The sequence below is a fragment of the Meles meles genome, chromosome 2, assembly GCF_922984935.1.
Source record: "Meles meles chromosome 2, mMelMel3.1 paternal haplotype, whole genome shotgun sequence".
In the NCBI taxonomy this organism is placed as follows: domain Eukaryota; kingdom Metazoa; phylum Chordata; class Mammalia; order Carnivora; family Mustelidae; genus Meles; species Meles meles.
In genome coordinates, this window is record NC_060067.1 from 189870505 (window position 1) to 189897249 (window position 26745).

The 26745-nt window shown below is 33.0% G+C and overlaps 1 protein-coding gene across 1 annotated transcript in view; it reads left to right on the forward strand.

The window, feature by feature from the left end:
• SGCZ (sarcoglycan zeta) overlaps positions 1-26745 on the forward strand; it is a 1157176-nt gene that overhangs the window by 923254 nt on the left and 207177 nt on the right. The window contains exon 3 of the mRNA XM_045998548.1: positions 5442-5543. Coding sequence (XP_045854504.1) covers positions 5442-5543 — 102 coding nt within the window. The remainder of the gene's footprint in view (positions 1-5441; positions 5544-26745) is intronic.

Below are 26745 nucleotides of genomic sequence, written 5' to 3' on the forward strand. Positions count from 1 at the left end.
TACATATAAAATAGGCTGTCAACTTATATTTTGTTTGTTCTTTTTCTTGTGCTTAGGGAAAAACAGCTCATTATAAATTATAAATAACATCAGCTTAAAGCAGGTATGAAAAAGAAAAAAGAAAATGTTTAGATATTTTAAAGAGAATTTCTTCTTTAATTAGAAGTTGGGAATTAAACAATTTTTAAAATTCATTTAGCATACAGAAGAGAATAAATAACAAAAAGACACTTAAAAGTGGTTTGTAATTGTTTTTGAACAACCTAATACTTCCATCTCCTTGTATGGTTCTTTACCTTATTAAAAATATTTAATCCCCAAGGGCTCACAAATGGTTTATCATACTAGGCTTCAGTTTGTCTCTAAATAGCCTCTTTGAGGTCATTTCCTCATGCAAATTGAAGTATAGAATGAATATCATTAGATAATCAAAGCCATAAAAATACATATTTTTATCTCCCTTTCTAATCAGTTTCTTTTGAAATAAAGAAACGAAATAAATGCTAATAATTTGGAAGAAATTTATCTTTGGTTTCAACCAGAAAAATTATTCAAGATCTATATTTAATTATCTTCTGGCTACTAGCTCCTTTCAACTTTTGAAGACTTTTTAAAATATTCAATCAAGCACTTGGGGTGCCTGGGTGGCTCAGTTGGTTGAACATCCAACTCTTGATTTCAGCTCAGGTCATGATCTCAGGGTTATGGATGAGCCTGCATCAGGCTCATGCCCTCCCTGCTGAAGATTCTTTCTCTCCCTTTCCATCTGTCCCCCCCACCAAATTCTCTCTCTTCCTCTGTCCCTCTGCCCTCTCAAAAAAATTAATGAAGCACCAGATTTTACAATTGTTTAACAGTCGCCTCAATTTTTAAAAATTTTCTCAATTCTATGTCAACATGTTCATTACTTTGAAAGTTACATTTGCCTGTTAAGGCATAATTCAAATTCTGAGGGTAGCCGCCATCTAAACAGCTCTCCCAATAACAGACAGCTAAGCGTACTAAAGAACTTTGTATAAGGACAGAGTGCACTAGGGTAAGATCTCTGCCAAGTTATGGGTGTGGATTTTAAATTTAAATGACATGGCTATCAATATTCTTTGTTTACATTTGTATCTATTATTTATTTTAATGTCTATTTCTCATAATATATTCCAAAAACAGTATTTCTCAACAAAGTTTCTTCCACCTTGTCCAAAAAATCAAGTACATGACAATTATAATAAAGATTGTTTGCAGTTTCTACAGATGAATTCCATGGATTTGGGTGATTATATGATTTTTATAAGGATTTTTCTCTTATTTTAATCATGTAAAGATCTAAATTCTACTGACCAATCAAATACTCAAGCATTCAGTATCTACATACCACAAAACCACTGTTGGAAAGACTATGCTAGAAGAAGGAGTAAGTACATACATGAATAAGATCATTTACTTTTTAAGAAGAGAAAAAAATGTCCACACAGTTAACTAATATTATAATCAGAATTTGATACGCTTTATGAAAAAAACACAAAGATAACAGGATATACAGAGTAGAAAGCTTCAAACCCAAGCTGTCTGGCTGCACATTCCCTTCTAAAATGACACTACACTGTCAAGAGTAGGTAAGTGATTTGTGAGATTGCTAGGTGATGAATAACTGCACCATCACTCTAATGACAGTAAAGCTTGATGTAGGGTCTACTGAAGTTCAAAGATAATCTCTCTGAAAACAAACAATATGAATTTAATAATAATATGAGACAAAAATTTAAGTTATTTTTGGTAAAATATTAATAATGGTTAAAGCTATTGAGTACTTCAACAAAAGTAAGGTATTATTGTGTGCTCATTACCTTCTCGAGCAATCCTTGCAATAAATACATTAAGTTGTGTTTTTTCCTGTTTATACTGGGGATAAATTTAAGGTGATAAAATTATTTAAATTAAATTAAAAAAGACAAAGAAATTAGTCAAGTTCAAGCCTACATAAGATGGAGATGACAGAGCCAAGGTTGAGGCCTGAGCCATAGGTATATTAAATTCTTTACTTTCTGGTGTTTTGGCAATGTCATCCTTAGGTGCAAACCCCGAAGTTATTTTCTCCTTTTTAGGTGTTGAAGGGACCAAGAATATAATGAATCAGGAAAGTATAGTGACAGTAAAAATAAAACCACTCTCAAATGCTTCTGCAGAAGAGAAACCAGATTATTTCACTATCTCATAAATTATTAATGGTTTTGGTGCATGCATATGAGGATCAGATTGATTATATTGACTATATTATGCACCTCTGTGTATTTTATAACACATGTAGATAACATGTTAGAACTTGAATATTCATTTCTTAATTCAAAATAGGAGAAATAAAAGGAGGGCCAAATGGTCATGGTAAAGTGAGGTTAGATTCTAAACACAATACTGCCCTAACCCTCCTGTATTTATACAGGGGAAATCTATTCCTCTAACTTAAATGGAATAGATTTATATGCCCCAAGTCATATATTTTATAGAAAATATAAAAGGAAAACTTTGAGTTTAAGATTCAAAACTTTCCAACATTAGAAATGCATATGGCATAAGTAATATCACAGTTAACTTTGGATGTCCAGTTCTTTTATTTCTAACCATCTTATGAAGACATTTTTTAAGATTAATGTTGAACTGGGAATTATGTTTATGATAGAATTTATTTCTATTGTTCTCAGTTAGACCAACAGTTGCTTTAGGTGTTTCCATAGCAACTTCATGGGGAACATTTCAGAACACTTCCTTCCAGCAGGCATTTGAGAATATATATGGGCAGTCACTGTGTGAAATTTGGTCAAGAAAATCATTCAGGGACAAAATAATATTTTAACGTCATGTGTCATTTTGTACATTCTTTCTGAATTACAGGGAGTTTGGTCTCCACTCTGTTTCTGCCCACTGCTCAGGTGTTCTTCAGGCTTCATGATGTCTAGAATTTTTTTTTTTTACCTTTAACATCTCAAAATCTGAAATTCTACTTTCTGATGATAAACCTGTTATTAACACTTCTCATATTGAATTCGATCGTTAATCAATGATCGGTTGTCATTCCCTAACCCTGTGCTATTTTTGCTGTCTAACATTGGTCTTCTGGCTTTACTTGTCTCGACCCAATGAGAAAAATGACGATCAACCAGTTGAGGAGCATCATTTTTTGCTACTTTGGCATGCCACATTCTTACCACCTTCAGCCATTCCTGCTTAGCAAATCCTCAGTGTTGAGTCTCTCCCTGTTAATTCTGCCAGCTTCTGTTCCTAGATAGGTATGATGTTGCCATATGATACTAATTAGAACCAGCAAATGGGTGACTATGTCTAAATCAGAAACACTTTTCACTTTGAAAATGAAAGAGTATATTATAAAAGTGGTATAAACCAGCTCTCTCTCAGAGAAACTGGGGTGTGTCCTTCCAAGAAAGTAGACCTATTTTCTCATCAGAGTAAGTCTTCAGTTATGCCTGAAATTCTTTTTATTTTTTTTAATTTAGTCAGTTCCCTATCAGACATTTCCAGTGTTAACTCTGAGTCTCAAGAAATGAATCCCTTCATCCGTCCCAAGTTTAATTCAACCAGAAGTAATTATTCTTTCCTTCCATTGGAGGATTGAGACCTTACCATGTCAAAATATCTCTGAGTAGTCATTTTCCTTGTGTGATCTTTTTTAAAAAGTCCTTTAATTCTTACTCAAAGTTCTATTCATTGTTATACTACTTCAGTGGCTTTCTTTTAGGGAGGAAGGTGGAGCCAGGTGGTAGAGTCTGGGGCCATCATAATTTCTTGTTTTTCTTCTTACACTCATCATAGCCTCCCGGGATGTATGAAATGCCCCTGGTCATTATGTAAGAGTTTCTCTGTGGTTTTATAGACATCTTTCTGTGAAGGGCTTGCTCCTCCATTATAGTAGATATAAGCGTGCCTTAAGCAATTGTCCCTCTCTAATCTTCTTTCTTGCATATGTCCTAGTTGATGGAGAAATACCTGAATTTTCAATGATATCTCAAAGTTAGGAAGTCCAAAGCTAAACTCATTTTGCCATTGAGTGTACAAATTTCATAATTCCAATTTTATAAATATCACTGCATTTCCTTATTGGGTCATAGTAACAAAACCTGGGATTAGTCATAAATGTCCCTGTTTTCAGCATCTCCAGATCAAATTAGTCACCTGGTCTTATAGGCTGTTCTCCCACCACACTCTTTTTTTTTTTTTTTAGATTTTTATTTATTTATTTGACAGAGAAAGATCACAAGTAGGCAGAGAGGCAGGCAGAGAGAGAGGGGGTGGGGAAGCAGGCTCCCTGCTGAGCAGAGAGTGGGATGCAGGACTTGATCCCAGGATCCTGAGATCATGACCTGAGCCAAAGGCAGAGGCTTAACCCATTGAGCCACCCAGGTGCCCTACACCACCACACTCCTTACAGTTATTACCCGGTTGTGCCTTCTTACTGATATTCTGTCAGGTAGTCCCACATAATGCTCCTACCAGATTAACCTTAAAGCTTAACTCTGATCATTTCAAGCCATTAGGCTATTCAAGAAATTTTTATGTTTCTTCTTCTTTTGGTATAAGTACAGACTCCTTACCCTTGCATTCATGGCTTTCCATTCACTGGCTTCAAAACATACTCCCAGTTGTTTTTTTTTTCACAGTAGTCCATATATTAGTAAGATTGTATGGCATGCTATTTCTTAATGTTACAGAACATTCATTCTGTTTCTCCTATGGACGGCTCCTGTTGAAACACCATATTCTCATAGTTAATCTCTTCCATGAGAAATTGTTCACTCTTTTATCAAATTTGAAATCTTTCTTTAATTCCTTTAGCACTCTGTTCTTTTAAAATTTATTTTATTCAATCTCATAAATGTTATTTAATTACTTGTTTTATCTTCCTTATAGGGTGTTGTTTTCTAAAGGAGAAGATATAAGCATTACTCATGGTTTGAATAAGGAACACCAGGCTTACTTACACTAGCCAATTATTAAGTACTTGTTGAAATTGTGCAAATGTGACTATTTGACTACTGTAGAAATATGTGATAACTGTAATGTAAAAATATTGTTAATACTCTGTGAGCAAAATTGTTTCTAATAGATAGAAAGAATAATTATACCCCCAAAATACTTAAACTGGCTGATGCATGAAAAAAGCACAGGATTTTTTTCATAGATAAATCCTATTCTCTGATAGAGCTAAGAATAGATATCCGGTCCTTCATATACCTTTTTTCCTGTTCACTTTAAACAGAGCCCTCTATATGCATGCAAACTGCTGCAGTCATTCACGAAGTAGATTCAGTCTTTCATTTTCCTTAAATCATCACTGATTTGAGCTTACTGTTTTCTCAGTTTGGCCCTAAGAAAATTATGGCCAGTTATTCATTCTCTAATTAACCTAAAAGTGAACTATATTTCATTGCTTGTAGGATGGTATGGGAAATCTGAGAGTCACCAAGAAGGGAATCCGACTTGAAGGTATATCTGAGTTTCTACTTCCATTGTATGTGAAAGAAATTCATTCCCGAAAGGTATGTGATACTGGCTTTGGCTTACTGTAAAAGATAATTTAGAGGTTATGTTTTAGTTTGAAATAGGAGGCTAAAACCCCCTTATCTCTTCAGTATGCATTTAGTTTCCTTAAGCTAAAGATTGATTTGAAGAAATCAAAACAGTGAAACAATTGAAAAATCAGTGGAGGTTAGTTTTAAACTGACAAAATTAGAGAACCATTTTGAATTAAACTGCAGTGTTGCTTTGGTTAGTCTATAAATTCGCCCCTCTATTTTTCAATAGAAGTAAAAAATACACAGTTGTAGTCATTTCCAAAGGGGCATTTGATACATCATGAGTAATTTTTGCAGAAAACATTGACTTGGATAAATTATTTTATTTTAATATATTATAAATCTTTTTAGCTCAAATCAACATGCATTTTCTAAAAAAGATGAGGAAGAGTCTTAGTATAGAAATTCCATTTATTTCTGGGTGAACATTACTTAAAACAAGTAAGACTATCCTTTCAAATGTGTGTGTGTGTGTGTGTGTGTGTATGTGCACGCACACATGCGCATGCCTTGTGGGTATTTTATCACTTTAGCAGCATGCTAAAAATCAAAAGATTATAGCTTAGCCATTGTGTATTTTGGCTTGAGGGTGTTACTTTTCAAAAAGTAGCAAGTATTCTTGCGTCCATGGAAATAAAACTATAATCTTTCAAATCTATTGCTCAAATGTGTGTATGTATGGAAATTTATTAAGTCAGAAAAAGTTGAAAACTTGTTATTATATAAAATGTGGAAAGATTATTAACCTTACTTCATAAATATGAAAGTCCATTTTAGGCTAGAATAATTTTTAAATATTACCAATGTTTTAGCAAATGGGTTTCATAGTAAGCCATAGTTTAACAATTTGTTTCAGAGCCATTTTCCCTTAAACATCAAAGTGAAAACAAAACAGGATTATTTTTATAAAACTTATTAGGTTAATTACCTTAACTTTAAACTTTAATTTGTTCTATATGAACCTCCAGAGCTTCACAAATACATTATATTGATTACCACTCTCGGTACTAGAATTTTACATTGAAAGATTACTTGCTGGATTTTGGGGAGACGAACAATATGATAGACACATGTATGGAAACCTGACCTTACTATAAAAACCGATTAAATTTAGAATTAAAAAGTTGTATTTTTTGTTTTACTTTCTTTTTATGAAAACTGAAAGACTAACATGCATACGCAAGTTAGTGTCTTTCCCCTGACTGGACGTCACCACCACTCACATATTTACTGATTTCTTCTTGTGGTTGACACTGTTAAACTGTTGAGTGTTTGAGGAAGTGAAAATTTATGCATGGAAATCAGGACATTACTTAACACAGGAAGGTGGGAATAATCATTGGCAGGAACTTCTTTGAAAATGCATTCCACTGGCAAGTCCAGGGACAAGGGTTTATCTTCACAGCCGTTTAGATCAATTTGGAGTGGCTGCCTGGGAATCCAGCTTAGAGAAGAGTTTAATCTTCTCAGCCAGACATTTTTAAGAGTGTAACAACAGTGGTAAACCAAGATTGTCCTGGAAAACGGGGATATATGTTTACACCACCCATGGACCAAATAAGAAAGAGTCCACTAATGTGTTAGCTTTATGAGCTGGTGGCAGTCGGGCTGCCTAACCTTCATCTCTGGGGAAGTTCAGAACCTCAAGTTCATAAGCATTTCCAAAACCCGCTGTGTTGATTGAAACCTTTATGCTCCTTTCACATCCTAGACCCGTTGCTTGGACTCCCAGCTCCTCTCTTATCTTTTGCCTCTCAGTGACTTCGAAGCCTGGCACAGTGATAGCAGGTGGGACCCTTTGTCCTCAACAGTCAAACAGGAGGCTGGGTATGACAGAAAAAAACAGAGATTTATTTCCACTTGGAAATTTCTCTATACACACAATATGAACACAAATAAAGAGAAAAATATATCTTTTATAAACAATTCCTGGGTTAGGATTCTTTTGTCCATGAATGTATGCAATTGTTCATTCTCTGCCATAAAGCCTATTCACTGTTTTTAAAAAGCCAGCCACAGTTTCCCTGAGTCTGAGTTTTCTTAGTAATAAAGGGAGTTTCAAAGAAACTTATCAAAACACTCAATCCTTAGATTAAGAAAGAATACCAAAATTTCAGTAATACTAGTAGAAATGAGATTTTTAAAAAACCCATTATACATTTCAGTATTTACATACATTTTCATGTATTCAAATATTTTTATGACAAAATATTAAAGTTCCAGTAGTTCTAACTTAAGGAAATCTACTCAATTGAAAAGATACTTAGAAAGATTCACTTAAGATGAGAAAAATACTACTACTATATAAAACAATTTTAATTTGTGTGAATTTTTTCCTGCAATTTTGATTTGTGTGTGTGTGTGTGTGTGTTTTCCTAAATTAATGCCAGTGGGTAGCTTTCTTTATATTTTGTTAGTATTCCACTCTGAAATAAAGAATTTTCTTATTTAAAGTAACTTCCTGGTTATGTAGGAATTTCATCCCATATGACTAGACAGAGCAATCTCTATTAATCAAAAAACGCAGTTGCCCACAGACACATACATCTAATCTCCTAACCTAGTAAACCATGTGCGGTTTCTGCTCTGAGCTAACTGGTACCAGCAGATATTTGAATGTATATATATAGATATTTGAAGTTTATTATTATACATCACAGTTTACTCTCTTCTCCATGCTTTTAAAAAAAATCAACCTTTTTAAAATGGTCCATTATTATCAGTACACAGGAGAATGTTATATTCTTATTTTTTTTTTTTTAAAGACTTTACTTATTTATTTGACAGACAGAGATCACAAGTAGGCAGAGAGGGAGGCAGCGGGAGAGAGGAGGAAGCAGGCTCTCGGCTGAGCAGAGAGCCCGATGTGGGGCTCGATCCCAAGACTCTGGGATCATGACCTGAGCTGAAGGCAGAGGCTTTAACCCACTGAGCCACCGAGGCGCCCCGAGAATGTTATATTCTATGTTTGAAATATCTGAAGAATTCAACGTATCTTTCAGAATTAGCAACATTATTTTCAGGGAGTAAGTACTTACTGAATATTAGTGAAGTTAAATATATAGTTTTCTTTAGGTAGGAAAAGTACAAAGGATATGGGATTTAGGACTACCTTACATAAATGATAACAATGATAAGATTTTGAATCAGTCTTCAATGCACATGATCTAACATGAAGTCAGAATCTTTGAACTGTCAGGAAATTAGGACATGTAATCATCAGGGTTTTTTTTCTCCCAAGGTTTCATGAGTCCAGAGAACTAAGGTGGTTAAATTACCTACATTTCACTGATTCTTGCCCAAAAAATTTGCATTGTGCAGTTCTCTAGAACTTTTTGTTTTACCTAGCCTCATCTGGTATTAACTGAACAGCTCTCTTGTTAATTTTTTTCTGCTCAAATGTCCTTAATTAAGGTGGTACCTCACTGTTGACCCCTATCCCAGCATCCTTCATCAGGATCTGATAATTATGCGGAACCACTACCAGATAATCCCAATTCCTGTACCTCCTCAACAAAGCAAAGTGAAATTTGAGCTCTTGAGACTCCTATGTTAGCACAGCTGGGAGTAGGGCCATGTTCTCCTTTTCATGTACAGTCATTTCACCTGGCTTCAAAGCTGGGATGCTCGGTTCTTGGCACAACAAGTTTTTGGCCTTGTGTCTTCAATTATTTTTTATAGAGTTCACACACAAAGCCATGGGGCTGGACAAACATAGCAAACTTCTTCCCTGTATACACAACATACCCAACTCAGGTACTGTGGCAAATATCCTCCATGCAAACCAGTACATACAAGAGGTATCTTCAAGCTTGTATAATCATTTTATTATCACCATTATTATTATCATTTCAGTGTTTAAGTGTTCAAATTTTAAGTGTTTAAGTGTGTATTATTTTACTATAATGTCTTTATTTAAGTTAAAAACAGAAATCATGCCCCAAATTATTACATTCAGAAAAGAAGCTATTAACATATGATAAACATCATCCCAATTAGATAATTATACATCTTCACAAATCAAAGGGTAAGTATGGAGAGAGACATGTACATGATATTTTTAATTAATACACTACACATGCTTTAATAAATGAAAAATCTGAAATAAATGGGGAAACACTGCTGAACTTAAGTATTTCTTTATCATAAGGATGTTTTTTTAAAAAACTTATCTTTATGGTTAAGAATAAAAGACTATGAATATCATTAAGAAGCTGGATGCATTAGCTCCATGTTTTAATTTCAGACAGTGTTCATTAACTCCCTGCAGTGCAGTCTGAGGTGATTAGCTCCTCTCCAATTTCTCCTTACCCCTCTTCATTTTCAGTTTTTTTTTTGTAATTATATTATTTTAACTTTGTCAGAGTTCATAATATTTACATTCCGTTCTGCAACTTTAATTGTGTTGGCACTTTGGTCTTAATTCTACAGTTAGATGGCTGTGGTACTAACCATCAGCTCCTTTTATTATGGCTTCTTCATGACTGAGTTTGTTATTCCAATCATTTCCTCCTTACTTGTATTTCATTGTTAATTAGTTTTGTTTGTTAATCCTTGAAATATTTCATGCTGAAGGTGTCTCACTGTTGTCTTTATTCTTTTCTGGGAATATTACTAATGGTTCATCCCTTCTTTTCCTGTTAACTAATTGCTCTCTTAAATTCCACCACTGAATATTGCCATAAAAAGTCTTCAGGCAGCCTGATATGTTTCTCCTGCTGATGACACAAACTTTCTGCCTTGATGCCAGATACATTTTTGCCATTTTATTTTAAGGAAGTGTTGTCAAATGTATCTTTCATTTCCATATGTTTGGGGCTTCACTTCAGAGAAAGCAATAATTCTTGTGTTGGATCATCTTTGTTGTGCACAGCTATAATTTCTTTAATTATTTTTAAACTCTTTATTTTTCCTCTGAATGCAAGTAACTGTTATTATCTGCAGTCTTTCTTCCATGTTTTTATTTTTCTTCACATGAATTTTGCCGTTGCTCTAATGCTTTTATTTTATGTATAAGGATGTTCTGATTATTGGAATTTTCCATACATCCATAGTCTCCTTGTAAATGGTATTAGGATATTTGATTGTCTTTGAGCTGTGGTTTTATTAAAATTCAAAATTAATCATTCTAAAACTGAAAGCACTTGCCTGACCTAGTTTGAATGATCTCCCATGAGTCACAATTTGAGGTGGGGGAACTACTGTCTAGTTACATTGTTTCACCAGTGAGATGTTTGTTGGGAAGGGAGGATAGATGGGGATTGCATAAGGTACTACGAAATGACATGCCAACGAGATGTGGACTGTTTAAAATCTGTAGGTCTTAGTGGCCCTTTCTGCCTCTGAAGAATTCTTCCAGTGGTGTATTTATACTTGGTAGACTTTTGTTTAGTACCACCTACCTTACCACCTTCTTTTCCTCTATCCACATAAGTTTATTTAGGTTAGACTTCGCTGAAATATATTAACACTCCTTCTTTGCTTCTGGCGATATGGATGAAAGTAGGGTAGGGATACATGTTCTAAGGTACTAAGAAGTAATTGCTTTCTTTTCTTGACTCCCACTTTTTCAAGTTTATAAGGTAAGCTTAAATCAAGAAATTGTTGGCTATTCCAAGAAATAAATACTTTTTAAAAGAAATATTTGTGGGATGCAGTTAAGATCAGTTAAGCATCTGCCTTCAGCTCAGGTCATGATCTTGGGGTTCTGGGATGGGCTCCATATTAGGCTCCATGCTCAATGGGGAGTCTGCTTCTCTCTCTCCCTTTGCCCCTCCCTCCCACTCATGCTCTCTCTCTTGCTCTGTCTTTCTCAAATGGATAAATAAAATATTAAAAAAAGAGAAAGAAGTGTGGTTTAATTTTTTAAGTAGTAAAGAAGTTTCTGAAAACTTTTCTATTTCAATGTATAGTATTAGGTGAAATCCTTCCTTTCCCCCCTCATTCTTTTCTTTTCTTTTCTTTCTTTCTTTCTTTCTTTCTTTCTTTCTTTCTTTCTCTTTCTTGGCCAATAGTCCCTAATACTATAATGTGAATAGTCCATTTGTCCTATCACTGATTTGAAATATGGCTTTCTCATACACATTTTTAAATGTGTGTGGATTTATTTCTGGTCTCTGTTCTGTTCTATTGACAGACTTAGACTAAAACCTACTTTAGGAAATTTTTTTTTATTACTGTGAGAGCAAGTTCTTTTTTATTACTCTTTTTCAAAAGTTTTTGCCTATTGTGCATTTTCTCTTCCAAATGAACTTAATAATCAGCTGTCAAGTTTCATAAAAATTCCTCTTGAGAACTTAATTATGGTTAATTTAATTTGTGAGAAATTGACATCTTTATAGTTTTGAGTTATCCTACCTAGGAACATGGCTTCTCTTTTGATTTTTGTTTTTTTTAGAACTTACTTTGCATTTCTTAGGAACATTTCTTAAATCTTTTTCACATAAGCATTACAGATTTGTTGTCAATCATGTTATGGTTCTTATTGCATATAGGAATGGCTTTTCCATTCGCTTTTCTCATTGGACTTTGTGCTTATATAGAAACTGGAAGGGGAGATGAACCATGAGAGACTGTGGACTCTGAAAAACAACCAGAGGGTTATGAAGGGGCGGCGGGAGGGGGTGGGGTGTGGTGGGAGGTTGAGGAACCAGGTGGTGGGTAATAGGGAGGGCACGTACTGCATGGAGCACTGGGTGTGATGCCAGAACAATGAACACTGTTATGCTGTAAATAAGCAAATAAAAATAAATAAATTAATTAAAAAAAAAAAAGCTGTTCTTTTTGGTTGTGGATATATTCTGGCCATTTTCCTGAAATTTGACCATTTCTATTATTTCTATAATATTTAAAATCATTCAGTGGCCAATAATGATTTTTAGTAATAACAACTAAGATTCAGCTTACACAAGAGCTCTTGAGTCAAATTCCTTGTTTCAGATCCTGGTTCTGTGAATAAGCAGTTGTGACTAACTACCTTATTTAACTACTCTGTGCCTTACTTTTATCATATGTAAAATAAAGCTCACAGTGGACCTGAATGGTTTTATTATTAAAGTAATATTGTCCATCCCTACTAAGAGAAATATAACTTCTAAGAAAAGTCAAACGTTACATTAAATGCTTTGCATATTTTAGCTCATTCATCCTTACTATGTGATATGTATTATTATGAAAGACAATATATTTTGAAAGAGTTTAAGGATTTGCTGACACACTGTAAATAATACATAATAAGAGATAATCTAATATTATATCACATTTTTTTGTTCTGAATAAGTATTAACCAGTTGGGGGAAAGTAGGGAGTGGGGAAAGATTGTGAGCACATTTTTGGAACTGTTAATTTGCCCAATAGGAGAGCATGGATTTCAGGTTAGACAAGTGGATCCATTAAGTCTGGATTTCATGTTGGAGGTACAAGCTAGAGATATAAATTAGAGATATTGTCTGTCTCTCTCTCTGTGTATCTGTCTTATCTATCTGATTTCAGACAAGATTAGACAAGAATATCAAGTAAGTGAGTGTAAATAGAAATTTTAAGGAAGTTTATTGAATGAATCCAGGGTATCCCAAACTGCATAGTTTAAAAAGAAGTAGAAGAACCAAACACAGACAAAGGAAAGGATATTGAAGTAGGAGGAAAATCAAAAGAATGTGGTATCTTGGAAGCCAAAAGAAGAAAGGGTTTCTAGGTTGATATAGTGAAGAACTGGTCCTGATAGGCAAGTAACATGAAGACTGGAAATTTATCCTTCCATTATTAGCTTGATTATACCTTAGTCAGAAATAGTTATTTTTTTTAACTACTTATTTACTTTAGAGAGCGAGAAAGCATGAGCGGAGGGACAGAGCGGGGGTGAGAGAGAATCTCAAGCAGACTCCCACTGAATGCAGGACCCAATGCAGGGCTCGATCTCACAACCCTGAGATCATGACCTGAACTGAATCCAAGAGTTGGACAATTAATTGACTGTACCACCCAGGTGCCCCAGAAATAAAATAGTTTCATTTTTTATCACAAAAATAGGTTTTTTATCACATTTTAATTTATCTATTAATATGACTTTTATTTTTTAATGTATTGATGAAATTTCATGAAAAGATATTCAAATATCTAAGCATCCTTTTATTACTGGGATGATCTTTTTTTGTTGTTCATGAGGTAGCAATTTTTTTTTTTTAGGTAGCAAATTTTTATTAAACAATCCTGAACATTAAACTTTGCACTTTACATACCATTTTTATACATATTTCCTTACTTAATCTATATGGCTATCCTTGTGGAGATATTGTCTTCATTAGCAAAAGGCAATCCAGCTGCCTTAATTTGCCCAACATAAATCTTAATACTGTGACTAGAATCTCAGTCTTCCTGTCTTGATTCACTGCTTATAACAATTCATTATACTCTCTAAATTAATCCTTTTTTACACATTCTCCAGGAAACCCACATTTCTATTTATGTGTGTAGAATGCTATGCTGGATGCATAGAAGAAGGCATGGGGACAGTTTGAGCATAGTAGGTAGTAGGTCTTATTTAGGAATAAGATAAAAAAATAATACCATAGGGAAAAACATGTATATATTTTAGGAACAAGGAAATATATATAATACATATACAAAATACATAAAAATATATAAAATACAAATACAAATAAAAAAATATATAAAAATACATATATATTTAGGAACAAGAAAAAAAAAATAATACCATAGGAAATTTTCATTAAACTGGGAGACAGTTTGAAGTTGCAGAATATGTAAACGTAAGTGAAATTACTTATCAAGGGAAATATTCCTTGGACTTAGAAATAACAAAAATAACAACAACAACAACAACAATGGCAGCAACAAAAACTAGAGAGAGACTCCAAACAATACTGTGTATTTTTTTCTAGAGTGGTGACTGTCCTCTCACTAGTGTGGTCTCCCAGACTCCACTGAAGCCTTGTGGAGAAATCAAGATTTTCTCATCACCTCATACTTAACCAGCTACCTTTATAAACAAACATTAAACAAGTTACATGGTTCTCTTCTCTACCAAGACACACACACACACACACATAGAGAGAGAGCCCTTCACGTACTACTTTTCAAGAAAATATGTGAGAAAATGACACAGCAAACCAAGAACAAAAGAGAAGCACCCATTAGTTCTGTTGCTGTTATGTACAGAATCAGAATTTTCTTTGGTGGGGAGCGGGTTGCGGGGGGCAATCTTACAAAGAACTGGAATGGGGATATAGCAAACGTAGAGTAAAATTGATATGCTAGTAAATATTACACATCTTTTAACGCTTTACAATAATCTGAAATAACAATATAGTTCAGTGTTAGGAATTACCTGTCTGAAGGAACACCAAAAATTAAGCATCAGATACTTGCTCATTCATCTACAATAGCTCCTGCTACCAATTATTAAGTACTTCCCAAATGCTAACTGCTATGTGAAGGCCCTGGGATGCATGCTTATTTAATTCTCACAGCAACCCACATGAAGTAGACATTATTACATTCATTTTACAGATGAGAAAAAGCATGTGGCTTAAAGCAGTTATATAATTTACCTGAGAAGTACAAAAAGTTGTGGAACAAAGATCAAATCCCGGTTTGTCAGACTTTTATAACCCATACTCTTAACTACTGGGAAATCTCTACATCCATGAGTGGAATAGGCCAAGTCTTGTCAGGAAGAAGGTGAAGGGGATTTCTCCATAATTCTATTATTATTGAATCTGTGAAACATTCCATACTTCCTATAAAGTATGTTTTCTAAAATCCTTGCTGTAGCATTTGTTTTAAAATAGGTACTTAGGCCCTTTAATAATTTTTCTTGCATGAGATAAAAAAATAGGCACTTGTTATATTGAACGCCACTTTCTAGCAACTGGGATTTTGATGAGGTATCAGTGTCATTTCTTATAAACGAGCTAAAAGAAATTGTACTTCAACTAGATTTCTTTACTACCGCCAAAGTTGTATCGACATGAGTGTGTGGGCACACAATTGGTATATAGGATCATCTTAGTCATGATGAGGAGAGGGATTTACTGAAAATATCCAAAGTTCTAGGAGCAGACCACAGAGAAAATATTAGCAACACATACTCTAGCTCAAGAGTTTTTCAAACTTTTTAAAATATGAGCCACAGTGAGAAACAAATTTTACACTGTAGCATGGTATACACTCTGACTTTTTTTCTAATCTACTACATTCTAGTGAAGTCATTCTATTTTATCTTTGATTGAATTAAGTAATTAATATTCTATATATATGTGTGTGTGTGTGAATATATATATATTTGTTGCAATCCACCAAATTGATTTAATGGCTTTTTAATGTGCGTGATTTGGAAAGCTGCCCTAGCTATTAGCTCTTCAAATATTATGTTCAATTTGGCAAGGTATTTTCCCTTTTCTTTCAAGTGTCACAGATGTAATGGACTCTACAGTGGGGAATATGTAACACTTTACTTGAATTTCAAAGGAAGAAATACAAAAGGTATAAATACCATGAAAGCACCAATCCTGTGTTTTGACCACTCCCTCCAACTGTGTCTGGTAGATTAAGAGCCCAGTGAAATTTTTAAACTTCTTAGTATGTGTGTGTACAGAAAAATATATACATCTTAGTGAACGCTTATTTTACTGAGAGAATGAATGGTTAGTATATTTTAAAAATATAAATGAAAACCACACAAAATGATGCTTCTCTATCATGTTAGACAAATGGAATAGGCAGCCCTACTAGCCTTAATATTCTGTTTGTTTCAAAAGTTCTTAACCAGTAGAAACATGCGGTGACTTAGATCCTAGAATTGCCGTGTGTAGCATAAGAAATAGTAGCCATATTAACTTCATACTTCTAAAGAAGCAAAACAGTCCTTGCTTGCATTCTTTAAAAAGAATTGAAGAGAACAGACTAATTTGGAATTTTCAGAGCTTTATGGGTTTATTAGGATTCTGTCTGTACTTAAGCCACAAAATGATCTGCCTTATATTTCTTATGACTATGTTGTTGCTTGAAGAAGTTGTTTCTAATAGATTACACATTAATTTTTTTTTTCTCTAGTTCTTTGTCCTGGAGGTCAGCTCAGGAAACTGAGTTTGGAAATATTCTTAGTGACAGCATTTTCACTTGAATTGGGTGTTCCACACTAGATTAGTATCTAAGGTCAAGCTGGTATACCTTCATAGGAGAGAATTTCAGCTGGGCTTTAAACAATGATTGGGGTTTGAATTTGAAATTACAGGATTTTTATGAGCAAGAAAATAATTTATAAAAGACAATGTCTAGGAAACATTAAAAAGAACAGTTTGGTTTGATATGAGGAATCATATCCAGTCCAGGCCGGCACACCTTAAGTGTGTCCCAAGATTTTCCAGGCGGTAACAAGGCATGGAGTTATCCTTTCTAGACTCTCAAGTTTGAAATGTACTCTTTCCTAAATTTGATCTGCCTGTGAAGGACCCTGTAGCGGCTCCTTCTCTTTTTCCTGCTTCTCTACCACTACCACTCTTCCTTGTTTTACAGAAGTAAAAGGCTGTCATTGGTCATTTTTTTTTTACAGTTTTGAAACTATTGTTGAGAATATAAGAAGTTCAGAGTGGGAGAGAAGTGGTTGGTTAAACAACAAAAAAGTTTAAGGATACAATGCCCAGGAAGTAAAAGTAAAAAGTTGATAAATAAATTGATGTCAATAAATAAATGTAAAAGCAATAGAGATTAGAAAGTATCAGTGGCTGAGTAAGACTGTTGAAAGGGCAGCTTAAGCATTCCTGCAGACCATAAACTCATGGCAGAAATCTCTCTCTTTTAGAATTATAAATCAAAAATAAGTTAGTTATCTTGGGGTAATATTAATATACATATTTGAAATGAAACATTCAATTTTTTTTTTTTTTTTATAGAAAGTAAGACTGGTTTTACTGAGGATTTAGGTTAGATGGCAGATGTGTTCTAGCATTTGGATAAGCTCAATGTAGAGCTCCACAAGATTGGAACATTCCACAAAATACATTTAAAGTACATATACAATAGGGTGCCTGGGTGGCTCAGGAAGCCGCTGCCTTCAGCTCAGGTCATGATCTCAGGGTCCTGGGATCGAGGCCCACATAGGGCTCTCTGCTCAGCGGGGAGCCTGCTTCCCCTCTCTGTCTCTATCTGCCTGCTTGTGACCTCTCTCTCTGTCAAATAAATAAATAAAACCTTAAAAAAATACATATACAATAGAGAGTATAAGATAGTTTATCCCTTGTAAACATTAAACTTTAGATGCCAAAAATATTTCAAATATCCGCTTAAAAATATTTGAGGGGATATAGTTTTAAAAAATATTTTAAGTAGCTGCATGAGCAAAAAAACATCTGAAGAACAAAGATATAAAGGAACAGGGGAATGTTGATTTGGAATGCAGCTTATGGCTTTATACATGCAGGGTTTGAATGCTAAGGAATTTGGAATTTATCCCTAAGGCACTGATACTCTAAACTGCAATATTATCTTACTTTTGCTGAGTATACTATATTTCAAGTTAATGAAACACATTTCTTTAAAAATAATAAGCAGATTTTTCATTAACTGGAAAAGCTTTTCATTTTTACCCATTATTTAAGGTTGCTGTATTTTAATATGGTAGACAATCATTCTTTTTAATATATCTGAGACATAGAATGTTAAAAATTTTATTAAAAGGCATTACACTGAACCACAGATGAAATATGTTTTTTAAACAAAAATAGTATCTTAATACTAAAATCCATTACTCTTAATTATTACAAATTAAAATATTCATATTTACTCAATTGATGGTTTATAAATGATTTTTAGATATGAGATTGTTCTTTCAAGTGAGATCTTACAAAAAGTAAAAGCAATATAATGTGAATGGAAATGGAGGTCTGGCCCATTCCTGAGAAGAATCTGTTGGATCTCTGATTCTCCTGCATTATACCTGGAAAACACTGGTTTTGACCAATATTTTTAGTGTCATCCTACACCTTTTTCATTGTACACTCAGGAGAGCTATCACAATAAAATCTGATTACAAATACTGTAACTACCTTTCTGTCCACATTTTATCATAGTATGCTTCCTCATCACTGTAAAAGCTCATATTTCATTATAGTCACGGTTTTGCTTTTTCAGATGCTTCTCCCTTCTCTGATTTTCCCTTGATTTGCATTAATAAAATAATTGAAAGATTTAAAATATAATCTCTACTTGTTAATTTTCTATCTCCATAGCAATTGATATCTCTTTTGAAGTAAAAGCAGCCTCCTATAAATCAGAACCTGCTTTAAATAGCACATGTGTGACAAAATAAGTAATCTTTATCACAAACTTACTAAGACATATCAAGATCCTAAGAAAAGAAAGAACAAGTTAATTTGATGTAATTTTGGTTTTATTAATTGTATTAATGCTAAATGTAACATTACTATTACAACGAATCTATATTGTTGCCCTTGGTCATCCTGCGTTTCAGAAACTTAAAGTTAGGTCCTGAAACTTTACAAATTTGGTTAGTAACAACAGTGTTTTTGGTCAAACCTTTAAGATTTTTTATATATAGCTTCAAGTCTTGTTCTATAGCCTCTTATATCTATAAGAGTTGTAAGGATTTCCAGGAAACTCAGGTCCTCTTGCTCCAATTTTCTGTCACTATTGAACGTTTTGGTTTGTTTCCCCCGCTGTATCATATGAAAGTTTTTACTTCTGCTATGACATTTACCCAAATATGGATTTCTTTCATTTCCTGGATTTCCGTATTTTCTTAATCTTCTAAAATGAACAGATATGTTCACACATGATTTTTTTTAATTCTGTGAAGATCTCACAAAAGTTTTAAGGAGATGGAGTATTTACATTTGATATGCAATACGACAAAATGCTTTTATTTTACAGGATGTCTAAAATTTCATTTAAAATTGCTTATGTATATGTGTTAGACATCCTATGATATAAAAGCACTCCGTCATACTACTGAGTCATTCTTGCATTTCTGTCTTATTTTTCTTTCCCTCCCTTTCAAGAACAACAACTGAAAAATTCTTCTATGTGAATATATGTTTGTGTATTTTTTAAAAAAAGGAAAAAAGATGGAAAAATGCCCACCGATTGGTTAGCAAAATTTATATTAGATAATGAAATGAAACATGAGAACAGAATACAAATTTAGTTTAGACACTTCAGTTTTTTTAAAATTATTATAACAAGCAGATGTCACAGGCCAAAAATTTGAACTCATTTCAAGGCCCTAATTTTCACACTATCCCTCAAGATCCTGGAGGTTATTGTAATTTTCCTCTCTTTTCTCTTTAGTTAAAAACCTAGAGAAAAGAGTCTTTCTTTCTTAAAAAAAAGGGGGGGGGGGCTAAGTCAACCTACATAACTCGGGAAAGGAGAAAAAAAGTGGAGAGAGGGAGAGAAAAGCTAGAAAGTACTGGAGGCATTTGTCAGATTCTATAAACATGGATGGGGCAGAAAAATAATTATGTATTCAGATTCTTTTCATAGATATTGAGATATGCAAAGTGAGGTTTTGAACTGTTAAAATTTACTTCATGCTGTGAACTGTTTCTTTGACCCTGACACCACTCTAAGGCTGAATTACATGGTTCTAGTCTTTAACCAGGTCACAAAAGTATTATTTTAGAAATTTAAATGTCTCAGAAATAAGGAAGGAAGCAATAGGAGGCATGGTTAATTAAATGTCATAGCTCTTGTATGCCCTATAGTCACTGCATCGTTGCTTACCTATGCAGTAGTTATTAGTTAAGTAAAATTTATTATAGCAGTGTTTTCCCCTGATAAAATATTTAAGTTAAGTTCATTTTATTCTCTCTTTCTTATTTCTTGAAATGTAAATTATTGCAAATAGTGGTCTTCAGTAAATGTTAGGTGTAATTAGTAATTGTCTGCCATTGCATTTTTTCCTAGGAAGTGTTTGTGAGTTGAATTATATTTCTGTTATTCTTTATTCTGAAGTAGGAAAGAGAAATTTTACATAATTTATACAAATGCCTGCATTTATTCCTTTTTGATCTTTTTAAAATCAGTCCTGAGGTATGTCCTTCTTGCCCTCTTCATCTATGATTTGTAATCAGCATTTCACGTAGCATTTCACTCAGCGTACTTACTAGTTTCACCATCTTGGCTTCTTCTTCCAATCATGAAAATCTAAAGGAGGGAAATAGAGTCAAAGTGCTCTTGGCCATACCAGATAACACAGTTTATCAGAGAAAACTTGGGAAATCATCCAATATAGCAAAAGGCTTTGCAGAGAAAGTAATTCTAAGACTTCTAAGTGGTTTACACTACATTTGACATAATGTTTAATTAGCTCAGTAGTCATTCAAACATCTAATCTTGTATGTTATCTCAAAATTCATGAAATTAGTGGATAGGTATATGGTTTCAATAGGGAAGTATATAAACTATTAATTTTGGTTAATTAGGAATTTTAGGTCATACTATAATGTCACATTTAACTTAATTGTTTGCTTTAATCATGTTGTTTTATAGACTGTTTTTTGTTATAATAGTTATGAAAAATAGTTTAATTGCTTAAAAGCAATATATGAAGGCTGATTAAGATAACCTTTGCTAAAAAAAAAAAAAGTTTTAACACGAAACTTAATACCTTAAAATCATAAGCATTTATTGTTCCTCTCAAATTGTTGCATATCCAGGCAGTTTTTCTAGTTTGTACTGACTGGCCTGGGAATGGAAAATCTAGAATGTCCTCACAGGTATTTGTCAGTTGGCTATAATGGCTGAGATGACATTACATATGGTCTTTCATCCTGTATATTAGTCCTGGCTTGATCACATGATAATGCAATGCTTCCCAGCAGCCCCTTGTGCAAGTGTATCTCAAGGCTCTGCTTATGGTCAGTTTGTCCATAACCCATTAGCCTATACAAGCCACAAGATTGAGCCCAAATTCAGTGGAGAATTTGTCTCTGTCTCCTGATGGTAGAACAGTAAAGTCAGTTTACAAAAGATATACACTCATGGGAAGAATTTGTGGTCATTCTGTAAGCTACTACGGAGGCTATCATTATTTTTAGTCTTAATAATTTTATAATACTTTCTTTTATTTTGTAGTTTGCCAGTATGAGTTTCAATGAAAGACTGAGTTAAACACTTATACATTTGTTTTAAAGGTAACATTTTAAATTAAACTTAACATGAATATTTTCACTTAAAATCAGATAAGACTCCTTGATTTTTGCTATTTTATATTTACGAAATTGAAGATATGGAAACCCTGTTCATCATACTGTTTTAGAAGTCTTGTTTTGGCAACATTGAAATTTTCCTGCAGTTTTTAAATAAGATATAAATACTAGAAATGTTGGATATTGTGATCATATCAATAAGTGTAATTTATGTGGCATTACTATGATTTTATGGCATCTATCATGCTAATCAGGACCCATCTCTTTGAATTTATGTGATTATGTTTTTCTTAAGATAGTAATAATAGATTAGTTGTTGATATTGATTGTCCAATGAAGGTTTATAGCTTATCTTTATATTATATTAAAATAGACACTAGCAAACATAAGATACATGTCAATCTATTTGATCTAGAATCTTTACATAATAAAGCAATGTAAGCTAATTATAATACTTTGTACTGCTTGTCTCAAATTTGATTTAATGAATACTATAGATTTTGATGTAATGACTAGAGTCTATATTTCCTAATTGTTATTAATTGATAATTTCACTAAAGCTAAAAATCTCTAAACTTGGTTCTCTTTTATTTTCTATATCAGGCAATGTTTTACTGCTATAATATAACCAAATTGTATTTATAATTAGTATGAAAAGAGGTGTGCTATTTCCAGATTTATAATTAAATGGCTACAATTTACTTTCTTATTGAAGTATAATTGAGATATGTTATATTAGTTTTAGGTTTACAACATAATGATTTGACATTTGTATACATTGTGAAATGATTACTACATTAAGTCTATTCACCATCTGTTCACCATACAAAGTTGCAATTTTTGTTCATATGATGACTTTTAAGATTCACTTCATTAGGGAGAGGGTAGTTGGGTTATGGACATTGGGAAGGTATGTACTATGGTGAGAACTGTGAAGTGTAAACCTGGCGATTCACAGACCTGTGCCCCTGGGGCTAATAATACATTATATGTTACTTAAAAAGTTAAAAATTTTAAAAAAAGATTCACTTCATTAACACTTCCAAATTTGCAATACAATATTATCGACAAGAGTCCCCATAATATATATCCCTGGGATTTATTTATTTTACAACTGGAAGTTTGTTCCTCCTGATCTCCTTCACCCATTTTGCCCAGTCTTCCAAACCTCCTGCCCTCTAGCAATCACAATTCCATTCTCTGTATCTATGAGTTTTGCTTTGTTTTGTTTATTCATTTATTTTTTTAGATTCCAGATATAATTGAAATTATTAATAGAAGGAAGGAAATTATAAAGATCAGGGTGAAAATAAATGAAACAAACTAAAAAGATAATAGAAAAGATCAGTGAAACTAAGAGTTGCTTCTTTGAAAAGATTAATGAAAATAACCAATTTGTAACTAAACTCACTGAGAATGAAAGAGAAAAAGCTCAAATAAATAACATTAGAAATTAAAGAGAAGTTACAACTTATAACAAAAAAAAAATACAAAAGCTCATAATGGACTACTTTAAACAAATATATGCCAACAAATTGGACAACCTAGAAGAAGTGGAAAAATTCCTAGAAATATATGATCTTCCAAGACTGAATCATGAGAAAATAAAAATCTGAATAGGCTAATTACTAGTAAGAAGATTAAGTCAGTAGTCAAAAAATTCCCAACAAACAAAAGTACAGGATCAGCTGGCTTTAGTGGTGAATTCTACCAAACTTTCGAAGAAGACTGAACACCTGTCATCCTCAAACTCTTCCAAAAAATTGAAGAAGAGAGAATGGGCCAACATTGCCCTGATAGTAAAACTAGACAAGGACAACACACACACACAACTGCAGGCCAGTATCACTGATGGACATAGATAGGATCAAGACAAGGATACCCATTCTCACCACTTTTCTTCATAGTATTGAAAGTCCCAGTCAGAGCAGTTAGGCAGGGGAAAGAAATAAAAGACATTCATATTGGTAAGAAGTAAAACTATCACTACTTGCAAATGACATGTTTTTCTGTATAGAAAACCTTTAAGACTCCACCAAAAAGTTGTTAGTAATAAATGAATTCAGTAAATTGTAGTACAGAATCAATATGCCAAAATATGTTGCATTTTTATATAGCAACAATGAACTTTCAGAGAAATTAAGAAAACCCCCTTTGCAATTAAATCCAAAAGAATAAAATATGTAGGAGTGAATTTAACCGAGGAGGTGAAAGACCTATACACTGAAAACTTTAAGACACTGATGAAAGAAATTAAAGAAGGCACAAATAAATAGAAAGATATTTCATGCTCATAGATGGGAAGAATTAATATTGTCAAAATTCCATATTACCCAAAGCAATATACAGATTCAATGTAATTCCTATCAAAATTCCAATGACAGTATTCACAAAAATAGAACTTACAAGTTTCATTTTGGCCACATTTTTGGAAGTTAAATAAATCCCCAAAATGGATACTGCTTTACCATAGCAATGGGACATAGAGCCATATAATTATGATATATATGCATTTTAGATTTATTCTGATAAAAAATACCCTCATATTTTCATTTGGGAAGATGATATTGTGATATCATTTATAGGTGAGTTTATAATTTTATTATTATTTTTTTCACAAACACAAAGCCAAATTAAAAATATAGTAGACTAAAAAAAAAAACTATAACAGACTGTATGCATCATCATTTTCATTATAGCATTTCAGAGAAATACTAAGAAGAAATTAGGAAATTAGGTTTTTGATGTCTTACAAATGTCTTTATTTATTTTAGAAAATCTCCATAACTGTTTGGTCAGCTAAGGGAATAATTTCCCTCTCACCTGTGTAGTTATAATGTAACTCCATTTATTAGTCTAGTAATAAAAAATAAAAGTCTCTGGCATTATTGTTATTCCAAAAAAAGATTGAATCAATTATGAAATGAACATAAACCAATTCTTATTTTTTATTTTTAGAATGCAAAAATATTGATTGATATTTTGCTACTTGATGTAATTGGTTATCCATTATTTCCACTGACAATCCAGAAGACTTAGATGTTTCAGGATGTCACTGTTGATGTGTCATGCTTCATTAGAAGTTTTTTAGAATCATTCAGTTGTAACAAAAATACACATTTGGAGTACATAATTTTAGTTTTTCACTTCTATGAATCAACTGGCTCATTGTTCATTGAAGCAGTGTTTGGTTTTCTGTACAAGTATTTAAATAAGAGGACTTCTAACCTATGAACATCCATCTTGTGTGTGTGTGTGTGTGTATGCGCGTGCGCGCGCACACGCAGTATTGGTTTTTGAATAAATCCATGTCCTTTACATTTAGCATTTCTAATCTTGATATTTACTTTTAAAGGATAAATGAAAAGTTATATTTTGTTTTTAAAGTAACTCTACCTTCTGTATTTATGTATTTGTCTCATATGTTTTAGCTAGTGTTAGCTTCCATTATATGTTTCTTATTATGATTTTGCTTTTCAGATAATTTGAGAATATGTTGCAGTAAATTATTCCTTGTAGAAACTGGTTCCACAATATGTTTAGAGATTTTAAATAGGTTTGTTTTATTTTATATTTAAGATTTTTTATTTCCCAAATCATCTCGGACAAAAATGCCCACCTAATATCTTGGGAAGCTAATGACCTCTGATGAAGGTGTTGTAAGGTGATAGACAAAAGGAGCATACTAGACAGAGCATAGCTTGAGCACGTGGTCAGGGAAAGAAGTACAAACATGGCTGAAATTGGAAAGTTTGGGGTCATGTTAATTGTCTCTCTGAACTTGAATCACAAATTGAGATTTTACTGACTGAAAAATAGCCATTAAATGCTTTTTGAGCACTTAAGTGATGTAGGGTTTTATGCAGGAGGATATTAGGGGGAAATATTCGTTATAAAAATAACATTAGTTTGAGATAGCTTCATTTTCCAGAGAGACATTTTGACAGAAATATTCAGCAGGCTTTTGGCAGATAGAAACTCAGTCAGACATAAAGCTGGAAGAACAGATGAGGAAGCCAGCACACAGTGAGATGGTCAAGCTCTTTAAGTGAATGGCAACTGAATGAAATTGAAGAGAGACAGAAATACCTGATATAGGTAGGAACTTTGAGAATGATGTTTTTGTCAGAGGAGAAAGACATCCTTATGGAACAGTAGTTAAAGAAGTAGGAAGATTAAAGTATGAAGCAAATAAAGTATAAAAATTTTCAAAGTACATAGTAGAGGCTTCTCTGAAAAAAAAAAAAAAGTACCAGGCAGGTAAAATATACCTGGTTTGATAAACAGAAATGTTAAGTACCTATTATAAGGATAAACTAATCTGGATCTGTAAAATTATATATTCAATCAATTCAAGAAAAATTCCAAACACCCAGCTCAGTGTTTTCACGGAAGTGTTTAAATTTCATGTTAGAAGATAAGTTATTTGTTTTTCATTTTGGAGAAATTATATAAAATGCTTTCTAAGTTTTAAGAGCTGGATTTAACTTACGAAGTTAAAAAATAATTGTTAAGATAGTGTAATAGATTCTTTCTCACATTTTGGTCCAATTATAGTGATGTATATGCCTTTAAATTGTAATCTTAGAGAAAGAGAAGACATTTTATAGCCATAACGTCACTTTCTGTACTCTCTTGATGCTTTGTGTGTGTGTATACATGTGTTTGAAAAATCACCCTTTGTAAATTAGTTACTTCTTTTAGTTAGTGCCTATGAAGAAGTTGACGTATATTTCTGAACAATTGGCAGAAAACATCAATGAGCTGTAAGTGAAAGGCAGCCTTTGGAAAGAGGATTTTGAAAACATTCAAACAGCTACATAATTATAATTTTCATCTGAAAATACTTGGTGCTTTGAGTTTAAAAATCTGTTTTCTAAAGGAGAAGATGAACAACAAAATAAAGTTATAACTTAAAAACTTTGTGTGAAGGATCACATGATCATTAAATAAATATTAAAATCAGTTTCAAGAGTTTT